Genomic DNA, 15,701 nt, shown 5'->3' on the forward strand with positions numbered 1-15,701 from the left:
CATTAAATTCTTTCAAAGCATCATGCCCACCAACAATGTAAACTTTGTGCAAATCTAGATCCTATTTCTGACCTCTTAATTTACAATTTCACACTGGACCTGTTTTAAACTGAATTTCACTTGATTTTGTTGCAAAATCTGTTTATTTCAACAGGAATACAGGCTATTCACAGGCAATAGAGGAATTACCAGCATTGATAAAGGAGTATCTTTTCTCTCCTTCATTGTCTTTTAACTGATTGCAAAGATCACATCTTTACTGGCCTGACTCATGGATGACACAATGTTGAAACTATCATACCACTTGTATTAATCCTCTCCCCACAAAACAACCTCGAACTAATGACAGAGGGGTATCAAAGATACATTTCTTTCTCACAGTTTCAAAAAATAAGTGGCTAGAGGCATCAGAGGGAATGACTTCCTACATAACAACTGCCAAGAAGGTTCAAAATCATTAGTCATAGAATCCACACAGATGAAATGCTATGAATATCCAAACCATGGAAAATGTCTTTGTTTTTGTTTATTCACCCAGGGGTACTGAGGGAGCTGGCAGAAGAGCCTGCCAAGCCACTCTCCATCATTTTCAGCTGTCCTGGTTAACTGGGAAGGTTTCAGATGATTGAAGGCTGGCAAATGGGATGCCCATTTACAAGAATGGGTGGAAAGAGGATCTGAGGAACCACAGGCCTGTCAGCCTGACCTCAGTGCTGGGGCACGTTATGGAACAGATCATCTTGAGTGTGATCACACAACACATGTAGGACAACCAGGGCATCAGGGCCAGCCTGCATGAGTTTAAGAACAGGTCGCACTTGGCTAACATGATCTCCTTTTATGACCAGGTGATCCACATAGTCAATAAGGGAAAGGATGTGGATGTTGTCTACCTGTACTTCAGTAAAGCCTTCAACATCGTCTCCCACAGCATTCTCCTGGAGAAGCTGGCAGCCCACAGCTCATGAAGTGCTACAGGCTTGGGAGAGGGTGGCTAGAAAGCTCCCAGTGGAGAAGGACCTGGGGGTGCTGGTTGACAGCAGCTGAACATGAGCCAGTGTGTGCCCAGGTGGCCAAGAAGGCCAACAGCATCCTGCCCTGGATCAGGAACAGTGTGGCCAGCAGGACCAGGGCTAGGTGTCCCCCTGAACTCAGAGCTGGTGAGGCACCATCTTGAGTGCTGTGTCCAGTTGAGGGCCCTCACTACAAGAAAGACACTGAGATGCCGGAGTGAGTTCTAGAGGACATCAGAGCTGGGGAAGGGTCTGGAGGGTGAGTCCTGTGAGGAGTGGCTGAGGGAGCTGGGGGTGTTTAGCCCAGAGAAAAGGAGGCTCACGGGAGACCTTATCACTCTCTACCACTGCCTGAGAGGACCTTATAGCAACATGGGGGTCAGTCTCTCCTCCCAGATAATCAGTGACAGGACAAGAGGGCATGGCCTCAAGCTGCACCAGGCAAGGTTCAGGCTGGACATCAAGAAGAATCTCTTCACTGAAATGGTGGTTAAACATTGGAACAGGCTACCCAGAGAGGTGGTGGAGTTGTCGCCATTACTGGGAATGTTCATGAAACAACTAACTGGATGCGGCACTTGGTGCCACGGTCCAGTTGACAAAGTGGTGTTCAGTCAAAGGCTGGACTGATGACCTTGGAGATCTTTTCCAACCTTAATTTTATGATTTTATTCAATCCCAGTCCTTAAGAAAACATGTAGCAGCACTCAGACTATGGAATGGATTCTTATCTCTTGCAATAGCACTAATTTCAACTCAAACCTCAACTGCAGGAAAAAACCTTCAGAATATGCCTCATGCTCCTCTCTTCTCATCTTTCTCTGGTATGTGGTTTGGCTTACTGATAAAGTAACAAGTGTCAGCATGAGAGGACAAGAGTAGATGACCTGAGGTTGAACCAAGGGAGCTTTAGATTGGATATTAGGAATTTTTTTCCACAAAACGGATTATAAAGCATTTTAAGAGACTGCCCAGAGAAGTGGTGGAGTTACCATCCCTGAAAGTGTTCAAAAAACTTTTGGATATGGCACTTGAGGACATGGTTTAGTGGTGAATGTGGTGGTGATGAGTTTAGGAACAGAGAATACTATAGCTGTCAGCTGACAGTCCAAGAAGCAATCACTTGTTCTGCTATCTCTTGCAATCACACTGCCTCATGAAACAGAGCACAATATCAACACTGGAATCTAGTTTTGCTTTGGGATATTTGCAAGTCTTTGCTCTATTCCATCTTCTTAACAATGCCTCAGAAATTCCTTGCAACTCTACACTGAGATAGCATTTAAGTATGTTCATATCAGAGCTGGTACCAGACCCACAGAGATAACTACTATGTTAACCCAAGACTACCTGAGTACTGTTGACATCCAACTGAAATGGTATAGAATGTCAAAACAGGCCTTTGACAGCTGCCTTTATCACTACACTCAAGCATGCTGTGATAGTGATAATTCTGCATTGCTTTTAGGTCTTGTTTATTTGAGGGACATTTGTCTGCATTAACGAAAAAACACAAAAATGCCAAAAGTCTGCCAAACTGTAATGTCACTCATGAAGAAGTATAATAATGAACACTGCAATCCTAGTGACTATTAGTTCTGGCCCACTGGTATCAAACACAGCATTTGGCTTGAACAGTGCATAATGAAAATGTTTCATTAAAATGTGTATTCACACATTCAGTTTTTGTAAACAGCATTATAGCAATGAAAGACTGATACACTCCTGAACGAGACTATCCATGCAATGTTACATTATTTTGCAAATTCCTACACTGAAATAACAGTGCTTTAAAAAAAAAATAAAACCATCACACTATTAAGGTAACACAGACTTCCCTATACTCTTAGGCCCAGATAATTTCAATGTGAGTGCAAGCATCAGAATACATAAACATAGTACATTAGCAAGCTGCTTACCACAGAAAAATCAGACTTTCTCTCAATTTTCCTTTAAAGAAAACTAATGAAAAGTGCAATGTCATTTCAAGAAGATTGAAGGAGTGATATATTTGCTGACTGCCAAGTCGGTAATGTCTTCTGCTCTAACACAACTGTGCAGTCAGGTCATGGAGCTGAACGTATTATGATCCATTGTACAAATTAAAGAAACCAATTGTTAGAAGTTGTTACCATAGCATTCAGTGTGTGTTTTAGCAAAGTAATTGAAAGATCAAACAGGAACAGCACTTGCTGTTCTATTCTATTCACAGGCTGTGCTAACAACACCATTTGAATCTTTATTATTTCAGAAAAGCATTATGTTTTAATTTGGACCAGGCAGACCTTACTGACATTTTCCTCTCAAGCATTCTGTTTGTCCTCTTACTGATTGTGCCAAAGTGTTCATTATAAGACAAGGTTATCGAATTCATAAGATAAATTATCATTAGGATTTAGTCACTCAAGAAAATCTTGTTCAGTAACTGGTTTTGAAAAAGGAGATATAAAGTACAATTTCACTGTATATCACCATATTCTTTTCATGGCAACATCCCAGGCTGCTTGCATTCTCTAAAAGTATATAAATAAAAGAAGCAAGTGATGTTTAAAAGCCAGTTCATGTAGGCAGGTACATCTCACAGATCAGTGACAGAGGAATACTAAACCCACTTAGGCCCTTTCTTCTTTTAAAATGAATGGGGTATAGAGAAGAAAGACTTCTTTTTAAGCGAGAAGAAAGCTTGATCCCATATACCACAAGCAAAAAGCATAAGAAAACCACTCTACATACACAACCGTACCTAATTAGAACTCTCCTTCCCTTACAAGACTTGAAAACCAAAAAACTGTGCAGTGATAGACAGTGCAAGATTATAAATCCTAATTCAGAACTTGTAATTCGGGTATCTTTTCTCAACCTTTAACTCTATCAGCCAAGCAACCAAAGATTCTTTCATTTCTATGTCTTTAATTGATCCACTGCATTACACTGAATTTTTCTTGTGTTGGCTGGAAATTATTTTCCCATTTTATAGACCTCAATATCAAAACAAAAAAAAAAGGATATTTACAAAATTAATTACTTTTTGTAAGCAATGACACATCAGTGATGGTAACAGATTACCAAAAGAAAGACTAGCTGTGAGAGTATAGGTCTTTCTCAAGAGTTATGCATACTCTAACCACAAAGTCAGGCAGCAACAATAAATAGGGATAATTTGTCATTAGCTCAGGGTACATTGGGTTCCACTCAGTCTTCATGAAGAAGGCTCACATGTAGCTCTAGATCTGAGGCAACTGGAACACCATGCTCCTGTTCCTCAGCCCTCCATACGGACTGCATTGAATACAAATAAAAACCAACTTTGAACAGTTTTGACTTCTTTTTAGAAATTGCTCTGTTACAACAATGCAAAGGATCATATCAAAGCAATCCAGTGACTTTGAAAACTCTTCTCAATGGGAACAGTACACACAATATTACAGCTTTTAAACATTCAGAAACAAGACATAGTCAATAAAATTATTTAGGTCTTCCATCAAGACCTACATTGAGTAATACGGAGAAAACTCAGCTTAGAGTTATAGTAAATGACTGTACTTATAATTGGGCCTTTAGAAGCCTAGAAGAATATGTAGTAATTCCTAAGCAACTAACACATGTAAATTAAGGTTTTACAACATACCTGGCATGGAGTTCACTGCTCTTCCCATTTTCTGGAGGGTACTCATCTATAACATCCTGTACAAAAGGTGGCTGCTGCCGTGTTCTGGTGTAAGGCAATGTTCCCACGTGGCTAAACATATCACAAGACCTAGTGGGAACTGTCCCCTTCTTCTTCCTGGGGAGTGTGCCATGGATAGAGATGCCTTGAAAGGAGTTTGAGCGATGCTCAAGTGGTGAAGGTTTTGTGGTCAAAAGGTCCATGGAAGAAGCTAATGAGAACTGGTGGTTCACTGGGCTGTTTCTGGGAAGACTTGAAAATTTTCCTGCAGCTATCATTTTTGGTTCTGGAAAAACAAAACCAAGATTTTTTACTGTGTATCAATCATCACAGCCCTCACTTAAAGGATGTTAAGTAGCATAAGTAACAAAGGTAATTGAAACTGAACTTTTGCTTTGCTTTGAGGCAGTCAGATGCCTCAAGATCCAATCACTCTGCTCCCAACTGCACGTCAAGCACACACACATAGAGCTTTATGCATGTTAAAAGTCACAACAAAAAACAACCAATCTTGCAAGACAAACATGCAAGAACAATTCTCCATTTCCATCCACAGAGTTCCTCTTTTTTGCCTTTTCACATCCTCCGAAGACTCAGACATCAACTTTGAATCACTGACAACAAGTGAAGTTTTAAGAACATTTTCTCAAATAAAGGACACTACAGCTTGGTTTGGAAGAATAGGTTTTCAAACCCAGTAGTTGGCACACTGTGAGGAAAAAACTGTTGCTAAGGAGTCTTGCTCAAGTAATAAATCTAGCAGATAACTGGTCACATACTTCTAACAGGCTGTAAACTAAACGGCTCTACCCAAGAGATAAGGGCAGGAGCAGATGACTGGAATTCTCTTCTTCAGCATGCCCAGCCTGCTGGCTCAAATCGTTGTTGACACAGAGATTTGCCTAGCTGTCAGTCTCTGGTACAATCAATTACAGTCTGCCATACAGTACAGGTTTTTCTGTTATCATGGGCAAAAAGCTTTGTGAGACAAACACTTCAGGCTCATTTACAAATTACTGTTCTGTTCCTCAAAAAATGCTGCACTGTGCTCAGTTTATAGTGTTGTACTACAGAAGACAGGCTTATTCTATGCAGTTATATTAGCCTGCAAAAGCCACTCTATGGAACATACCACCTGAGCCAAAGGGCAACCAGGCTTACATTATTTAACCTAGGTGTTAGACAACCAGGTGCTTCCTACAAAACTGGAACAGCCACAGAAGTGGCAGAGATTGATATGAAATCAGAAAGCAGAAATGCTTTTGGAAATAACAGTTATGGACATGGGGAATCTCTTCTGACCTCAGTAAAATTTCATGCTGAAAAATAAGATGAGTACCCTGAAGGCCCAGCAGCCTGGAAGTCAGCTGCTTACAGCTGCACAAGAATTCCTCCTGTTTTGGGGAATGCACAGGTGTTACAAGGAAAACAGAGGTGCTTCTATAGTCCTCCCGCTCCCTTCTCCACCCTCAGCATCACAGCTACCATAAAAATGTTTCTGCACTGAAGCTACTGTTACTTCTACTCAGAGGTTATCATAACAGGCTTAGTTTTACAGTAAAGCTAAAGCTGATCTTGAAGTATGTAAAAACTCTTTTTCCTGTCAGCTGCACTGCAGAAACTCACCAGCTGGATAAGGTTTTCAAACTTCAACAACAAATCCCTTCCCAATTCTCCCTTACTGAAAGTCCTACAATAAATACTCAGTAATTAATTTTTGGTTTTTTTACTCTTCCAATTGCCATGCCTCTCTCAGAGCCCAGCTACTATGTACTATAGTAGAAAAGCCTCAGAAAATGGCACTTCTGCCTAGGGAGAATCTGTTTGACTCTGGTCATGTCTCTTGATGAAAAGAGTAGAAAAGAGCTGAGGTGTTAGCAAAGACCTGACACTTTAAGTCACATAGATCCAAATAAAATATAAAATCCTAAACAAACCAAAACACACTCTCACAAAAATTCTGCCATAAATTATCACATGGGCCCTTGAGAAATAGTAAATCATCTCTCCATTTATGACGTGGTTGAAGGACACAGTTTCTGCTAGCTTCGGCTAGTACTAAAAATACCACATAATTATTTTCACAGTAATTGCTATAATGTCAATTTTGCATTACAATTGTTCAAAGCAAAAGAACTGGTCCACAGATAGGAAGATCTAAAATGCAAATGCTTACCACAAAGCTGCAACCTCCTCTAGCTAAAGCAAACTGACAGAGCTTGTTCCTTGTAAATTCAGTTTTGTTATTAGAACAGAATGATAAAAATTACCCCCAACAACAGGGGGGAAAAAACGCTTCTTATAATTCATACAATCATTTGAAACTCAATTTTATGTGTTTACTGTAAAAAGCAACTAACACCGTTTATGGAGTCTGAAAAACTGGAAGCTAGCTGGCTCATATTGTACAAACACTGTTCTCCTTTCAGGGGTGGCTGAGAGTCTGTACTTAATTATTGTACTTGCTCATTGGTTTATATAAAAACCACCTCCAAACCTCTGAATTCCAACTGGTTTAGCTCAGGTTATCCAGTGAGAGATTCTTCCTTAGCCTTTCCTGCAAGGTTACCCCTGCTATGCTGAAATGGAACACAGGACATATGCAAGTGGGTGTCAAACCCAAGCAGTTATAAATGTAACCACCGAAAGCTTCAGTTTAATAGCTGATACAAGACAAGTCCACAATAGGCTTACTATGACATTAAATTGTTAATCACTTCATGCTTGAGGATTCATAAAGAAAGCTGAGAATTCACTCTCCTAACCAAATTACACAGTAATTATTATAGCAACCCAGAAGGTCTTCAATGCAACAGTCTAAGTTTTGAACAAATTAATGATGTACAGTATTTTCCATTTCACCCCTACTCCTAGGAAGCCCTGAAGAATCAAAACCAAACTCCCAGAGTTGTCCTAATCATTGTTTTTTTTAGTAGCACTCACAGTAACATCACATGACTTACAAATTCAATACCCAATCCTCAAATTCACACTTGAGTTTTGTTTTGAAGAATCAAGGTAGAGTTTCACAGTTAGTACAAAAATATCTACATTCAAGAACTTGCAGTACACTTAGCCACAAATATGTGTGCAGAAGCTTTGATAATATTTCTAACAATTCTTCCTGCAAAACTTCTCAAAAAATCCCCTCAAAAATCCCAACCAAACAAAAAAATCCACAAAACAAAACCCAAACCAAACCAAAAACCCCAAACAAAAGTGAGAACAACATGTCTGCTAGCTTCCACTATACCTTTATCTGCTTGCCTGTGTGCTGCTGTACTATGTATTCTTCATAAATGTAAACAAAGAACTACAAGAATCAGCTCAGTAACAAAAGTCTTGCGAAACTATCCATGCAGTTTTCTTGCACTGAATATAAACACTGGAAAGTGGGAGTCTCTTCAGCTGAAGACTCTGGAATGTCTCAAATACTTTGTATATGATTCAAAGAAAGTTTGACTTTACTAGATATAGAAACCTCGAAAATTTTACTCCCTAAGAGACAGTGTGCTTTGAACATCTGTAATTATGCAATCAACAACAGAAATGGTAGAAATTTTAACACAACAATAGCTCAAAAGGAACTGAAATGTAATTGCACACATTCCTATTTATCAAAATGCAGCACCTAACAAAACAGGTGTTTTAGAACACTTTGGAAGTCATACAAATTTCCCCTAACAAGGTGCAAACAAGATGGATTCATGCCAATATAATGTTAAAAATGGCAAATGAATTAGTATTTATACATAGAGTGGCACTTCTCTTTCTTCAGTTTGTAATTTGGGAGAATATATGGGAACAGAACTGTCAGGACTCACATTGTAAATTCAGAGAAATAGAAAGCATGAAAGGTTTCCAGGTAACTTCTGACATGTTCTAGTTTTTTATTATGAATGAGGGTGAGCAAATACAAATGAAGAGGCCTCTAAAATCAACACAGCATTTAGGGTAACAGTATGAGATTGGACATAGAATAAAATACATATCTGGTGGGCAAACATGCATGAAGTTCTAATCTGATGGGGTGTGCATCTCTTAACATCATTGCTCAAAACAAATAACTTTCAATTCCCTAAAACAATATACTAAGTATCCTTCTACTTGTGCTGCCTTTGGGATGCAAATCCAAATTTTCTGGCTCAGCTTGTCCTCGTGAAAACTTTCTTATGTTCACACAGTCTGAGGAAGTGTTCTGATGGTTCATTCAAAACAACACAGGTACAAGAGTTAGCGCCCCTTCCATACCACAAACTTACACAACCAGTATCAGTGGCTTCTACTTTCTTTTTTCAATATATTGGAGGAAGTGAAGTGAGGGAAAGGGAAACCTTTGGTCCAGCCTTAGAGATGCATGATTTGCATAACAAAGAGTCCAAGGCTATATATGCTTATGCTAATGGAAACCTCATAAAAGGAAACTGAAAAGCAATTTCAGAGTTCCAAATGAAACTCTCAAGCTATCTCAAAACTTGGCGTTACATCTAAATCAGTTTTGGACATCACAAGACCCACACTTCTCTCAAAGCCTTACTGATCTGCCATTTGGGTGATTCTCCCTCTTAGATCAAAATCCCTGGAGTTTATATCTGGTGTTATTGTATTACCAATCTTTACCATTATATATGCTATGATGCTAAGAGGGCTTGAACACGGTGTAAGATATTCAGCTGAATGTTCTCAGGTATTTGAAACATGGAGCCAGCTTTTGTGAAAGCTCCACTTACTTTTGCCACAACAATTCTCCTCACAAATTCATCCCACCCATCTCCCCTCCCTACCTTGAAATTAACAATAATAAATTTCAACAAGTTGCAGATATATCTTCTCTCTGCCAAGTTACCTGGCATAATTGCATGCTCCATGCAGATGCATACAGAAAAAAAAAAAAAAGAAAGTGAATATCTTTAATGGTGAAGAAAGTCAAGGTCAGGACAAAAAAGCAGATGAATTTCCCCAGTTTTTTTTTGTGTGTAGTGAGAGAATAAGGCAAACAGAAAAGGGGTGACTTAAACACCTATAAAATTAATGTATCATAGGAAGACATACAATTGAAACTGTAGCCATTATAACTTATTCAAGGTGGATTTCTCCGTAGAAGCAGTGTGGCATTCTTCATTATTTTAACAAAAAAGAAAGGATTTCTGTTCCCCAAAATGGCTTAGAAGTAGCTTTCTGCAACCTATATTTTTGGCTTTTGTTTTAGAAAACAGAAACTGATCCAGTAGCTTCCATAGCAAACATGTCACAGGACTTTGAGAAGAATATTAACGTTCAAGAACCTACAGTCTGTTATGATACAGAGATTGAGAAAGCATATGCAGTAGTTCAAAGGCTTTAGGCTACTATCAGAAAAAAACATGAGTCTGTCAAACATCAAACATCCCCCAAGATTAGAGTCAGGTCAGTGCTTCCAAAGGGTCTTGAAGTGCAATCACAATGTTAATGCTCCCCTTCTCTCTCCTTTTATATGCCATACAATTTCATCCGCCCCCCATACATCCTTGCACTGTAATCAGTCAGTTTATTAAAAATGTTGTTTTTAACTATCATTCTCATGCAACAGAAAACATCCAAGCCAGGATATGTTATCTTTGAAATATCTTTTTTTCCAAGATGAGAGAAACAAACCCCATACTTCTCTTTGTGAACTTTCACGTGTAGAATACTTTCATGTCTATAAAAAAATTTCAAGAAAAAGTGACAATTGAAGATTATTCCATAAGTACTCTTAAGCTCTCTTCATTTGGCCATGAAATTATCTCTGAAATGTAAGTGCCCAATCACTTAGCTCACTAATCCTGAACAGTATGAAGCCTTGACTTGAAAAAATCCTTCTCTCCCTATTTTGCTGGCAGAAACTGAGAACTTTACCAAGGTTACAATCAAATCTAAGTGGTTTTTAGCCAATGCTTCAAAATACAGGCTTTTGTTCCCCCTCTGGTAAAAGAAGCAATTTATTTTGACTGCTCCTCTGTTCCCACGATGTTGCTTTAAAAAATCCAAAAAACAACCCATTTTAACTGAAAACCTTTTCATCATTACTACTTCAAACTAACAACCAACTTAAAGAAATCACAAATTCGGACTAAAGACATGCTTTTACATTCGCTCCTCTTCAAAAGACAAAGAGAAAAAAAAAGCACACAGCGTTTCTTTTCTCTCTACTCAGAGAAGTATTTCGGTATCTCGAGTGCACACCAATGTTTTTTACTTACTTAACAGATTTCCAGGGGATCAATCCCCTCAAAAGCTAAGCCCTGGATCCAACGTCTCAGCAGTCACTGTCACAGCTCCGGCATTTCTAGCAGCCCGCAAGCCAAGCCGAGCAGGGGCAGGGCTCCCTGCTGCCGCTCCCCTGCCCCGACAGCGCTGTGGGGACACGGGGCACTCGCACACACACTCACACAGAACCAACTCTTCCTTCTCTGCCCGAGGGGTCAAAGCTGTTCCCGCAGTTACCGGCTCTGATCGCTGCTGCTTCTCTCCAGGCTTTCCGTGGATCGGCCGGAGCGTCTGTCCTGCGGAGCGATCTGCTGGCAGCGAGCCCCGCCCGGGTCCCTCCCTCGGGGCCGCGGAGCCGCAGCGGGCAGTCGGCAGGGGTGGCCGGAGGTCGGACCCGCAACAACAGCGGTGCGGAGCTGCCGCAAAATGAACCCGGACGTTCTCGGGAGAGCCCAAGGTCTGGCCGTGCCGCGGCAGGAGCCGGCGCGTACACCAGCACCAGCCCGCCCCGAGAAGCGCAGTTCGCGATAACTTAAGGGTGACTCAACCAGAGCCTTCTGCGAGCGCCTGATCGCTCGCTGCCCGCTCCCGACAGCCCGTTCCGGTTCCGTGCCTCTCCCGCCTGCAGCCCGGCACACGAGCCTCCCGGCGCCCCTCACCTGTGGCGGCAGGCAGCCCCGGCGGCTGTGGGCGCTGCAGCCGGCCGGCCCTGGGCTCGGCTCCCGGCCACACCCTCCGGGCCGCTCCGGCTGAGCCTCGCCGAGCCCCGGGCATTGCCTGACCTCCCCGTGCCCTTTTCCGTAGATTGAAGAACTTGACCTCCAGAATTTCGTCTCTCAAATTAGCACTACACCAAAAATTACCAGTTTGCTAAATCCACCCTGTTCACGGACGATCCAGAGCCTATTACGTACTTTAGACACACAATTCACTTGCGTTGGTAACTCCCCCCTCAGCCTACCGAGTCGTGTGAAGGTATTTGTGCAACAGGGTGGTGGGATAAAACGCATTTTCTATAACAAAGGGTCAAACAGCTGTATAGAATCAGGAGCTACTGAGAGAACAGATGGTCACGTACCCTCCTTTTGTAAAGTATACCTTCAAACCAATCAGATAATTATAGCTACAATCTTAATTTTCAACTGGTTACCTCAAGCACCTTCAGCTATACCATTGACTCAGCCCCAGGGCTTTTGCTTAAAGACAAATCAAGGCACAGTCAGTTGACTTCTAAAGCACTGTCTAGATAAGTTTTTTCTTTAACGTTGTATTTATCTCTTTCTCATTGGCTCTGACTTTCAGGCTGCCTGGCCAACATTTCTGTGATTTTACCACAGTTACTCCAGTTGTTTAAAGCACTTTCAATTCCCATCATATCAGAATTCATAAGCCAGCATCCTGCAAACCTATTCACGGCTATCCTATTTGCATTACCTTTCCAGAGGCAAATACATCTCTGCCTAACCAAATATTTAACGTATTTTGACATTAAATATTTGATCCCCACTAGTTGTGTGGTGGTTCTGTTTTGGGAGATCCTCTTCATGTACTATTTTCATTTCATGCTAATGTTCAATCCTTTAATTCTCTTTCTCCATTTTTACCAGGACTAACTTTAATAAATTGCTTCTGATATATCTACCTCAGAGCCTGACTACATGAGGTTGCTGAAGTTGCGGTCCTTAGATATCTAAATGATACATGCAAGTAAGGATCAGATTATTTATCTTCCAGGACCTCTGTATAATATCAAGCCAATAATCAAAACCAAATGAAACTATGGTGTTCTTACACTAAGCAAGTTAAACTACATCCAGTAGTGACAGCACCAGAATTAGAATTCCACATGATGATTTACCACAATGACATCTCTGGCTGGAGAGATGTCTAGAATTAGGACATCTACCTCTATAGTTTGGCATTTTATGCATTGTCCATAATACTGAATTTTGCAGCCTGAGATATCTGAAATATCTTGCAAGCAACTGTTGGGGTTTCTTTTTCTTTAAATGAAGCAATTCAAACCAGAAAAAACATTGGACCTTCATTTGAAGTGTAGCTAGATCTTAAGAAACATTTAGCTGATGAAGACAAGGTTCATCATGTAAGTTGCTGAAACAGGTACTGGGAGATGAAAATCCTTGGGAAAGTCTAGGAGCTTTCATAGGTATCAGTAGGATCTTTGCCTAAGAAAGCTCAAGTAAGACGAAGTTTAGTGTAAATAAGAGAAAGGAAAATAAAGGCAGAGAGTACTCAAATATTCAGTAAGGGAAGGAGACAGAAGATTAGAAAACTAAATTTATCGAGTACACTAAAGTAAAGGAAGCTCACAGTAGCATTTCTGACTGGTGTTCCTCTTCCCACAGCAACACCACTTCAGTTCCTTAAGGCAGGCACGAGCAGTATGGAAGCATTATCAGTGTTGATGTTGGCACACACCTTTTGCGACAACTTCCAAAACAGAAAAGTTGAGGTAAATGTGAAAGACAACAGTTTTCAGAAAGATCCATTCACTGGTGCTGGGACACTACTTGTGGCATGCTGACAGACAGACTTCTACACTTATATATTTTTCTCCCCACAAAAAATATAGAAAAATGTAGCATCCTATTGACACCGAGCAGAGCCCTGAAGTTAAGATCTAAATTCAAACTAATTTCACATAAAACAAGGCTTAAATGCACAACAAAACCCCACTCTGCTCTTTTGTAATTCTTTGCCAAATGCATTGTCGTTTGAGCTACTGGTAAACTAGGAAAGCTACCAAATCTTGACTAGCTGATGGCACTCTGCATTTGTCTTGCCAGTTGTCAAAAATATTGAGGATAGAGAAGTACCAGAAATGTTTCAGGCAGTGACAGATTCCAGAACTTCACTGCCACAAGTAACAACCTCTGGGGATTTCCCATAGGATATTTCACACATAATATTTCTTCAAAATATATTTGGGGGAGAGAGGGAAGGAACAGGGAGAGGGGAAAGGAACCAAAGAACAGACTGATCTCATCTTGGACACAAAAATGCCTCACCAATCCGTCTAGTGCAAGAAAAATGGCATTAGGGTGAGAATACAGAAAGAGAAGTTGAGATACCTGGATTCTGCATTCAGTTCTAGTATTCTGACCCACTTACTTCCTGTATGACACATAGTAACATTTTTGTGACATACATCACAGTGGTAGTTATTTTTCCACGAGGAAGACTGTATAATACTCTATCAACTTATCAATTGGAAGATGCTACAGAAATGTGAACTATTGTTTTCGTCATTGCATAAAAGCAAATGTTTTGCTTCTCTATTGAAACCACAGTTCATTAAAAGACATCTAAAGCCATGCCAAAAACTCTGATCTGTTAGCACATGAGATGGTCTCTATTGGCTGATTCTAATAACTCAGGAAAATTTTAGGCACTGTGGTTACATAGGAAGTAGTGTCGTGCTTGTCATTTTTTTATGACTAAGAAGCAGAAAAGGAACAGTAATTTCCTTAGCAGCATGCCTACGTGCTAAGTAATGGCACTGTAGCTGGGCAGCCCTGCCTAAACTGTGATTACTCTTGCATGAGTCATTACATTCTTTTCCTAAAGTTTTGTCTTCAGGTGAAATTGAAAATTGCTCTTTGTCTTCATGTTTGACAATTTACACAACCCATCCTTGCACATACTTGATGCAAAGCTGTTAAAGAGAATTTGCCTACAAGCTGCAAGAAGAAAAAATTCACAGGACTGCCTACATTGTCTCCATTAGTTGTGACCTACACCAGATTGAGGTAGATTAGATTCCTCACTGCAAAACGTCTGTTGTTTTCATACTTTATATCTGCTTTGGTAATGAGTTTACTGAGCTGTGCAATGAAGTCTGGAAGCACCAATGTCCTGAAAGAAGCACAGCACCTCTGTCAAGCCCTCCCCATCAGCATTCCATGGTAACCTGCCATATCCCTGAGCCATCTGTTTATCTACATGGCCACATGCTGCCTGTGTATCACCATGCCACAGACACAGCAGCAGTGCAGCACTGTCCTTCGTAACATCAACATGGGGGAGATTGAGAAAGCAGCAGTGTGCTGGCCATCGCTGGCCATGCATCACGCACTGCTGTGGCCTTCCATGGCCACCCTTGACTTCAGCTTTCTGAAGTGAATATAAGTGAGGAGGAACAGAACTGGGACAAAGGTCCCAAGACCTGTACTGCTATAGCTTGCATGCCCTAATTGTGCCCAGAGATGTGTACTTGGCAGTTCTTGAGACTATTTTGAAATGTGCTTGGCTTACAGAAACAAAAAACCCAAAAATACACACGGATTCATTGAAACTTTTCAGTTGGAGTTTAAATGTCAGAATTCCAGTCTTCCTCAAACAGGAGAAAACACATTTACTCCAAAAGCACTGTTCTGCAACTGCAGTGATAAAATGCAGAAGCAACTACACATGATGAGGAACAAGGCGTGTGTAGATTGCTCACAAAGCAGTTCTTGTAGATTCCCTGATAAAACAGCAATCAAAGCAAGTTGCTACTATAAACTTGTCTTAGAAGAAAAAGGACCCAAACAAACTAAATGCTATACTCGAGCCTCAGCTCCTAGAGATGGCACATAGAAAAACTAATGGTCATAGCTGTTGGCTAAGAAATTTATTTGCTGGTAATTTTCAAGTCAATCAAAGACATTAGGGCAAAAAAGAAAGACAATAGGAATTGAAAAATGCTCCAGCAGTTGGAATCTGACAATATTTAGTTTGAAAGCCATGAGCTATGGCAACTGTGCTTCCTAGTGTCCTCCCTGGCTGCCAAC

General features: G+C 40.6%; 1 protein-coding gene across 10 annotated transcripts in view; it reads right to left on the reverse strand.

Annotated features, from left to right (window-relative positions):
• The window catches only part of BCAR3 (BCAR3 adaptor protein, NSP family member), a 94,413-nt gene that overhangs the window by 45,209 nt on the left and 33,503 nt on the right, over window positions 1–15,701 (reverse strand). For 6 of the 10 annotated variants that reach the window (XM_085068093.1, XM_085068086.1, XM_085068087.1 and 3 more), the window contains one exon: window positions 4,642–4,966. In XM_085068093.1, the coding sequence (XP_084924219.1) occupies window positions 4,642–4,958 (317 nt within the window). In that variant the 5' untranslated portion in view covers window positions 4,959–4,966. The other 4 variants (XM_085068085.1, XM_085068095.1, XM_085068089.1 and 1 more) reach the window with 4 other exon arrangements.

Source organism: Lichenostomus cassidix, chromosome 8, assembly GCF_008360975.1.
Source record: "Lichenostomus cassidix isolate B80296 chromosome 8, HeHo_3.0, whole genome shotgun sequence".
Taxonomy (NCBI): domain Eukaryota; kingdom Metazoa; phylum Chordata; class Aves; order Passeriformes; family Meliphagidae; genus Lichenostomus; species Lichenostomus cassidix.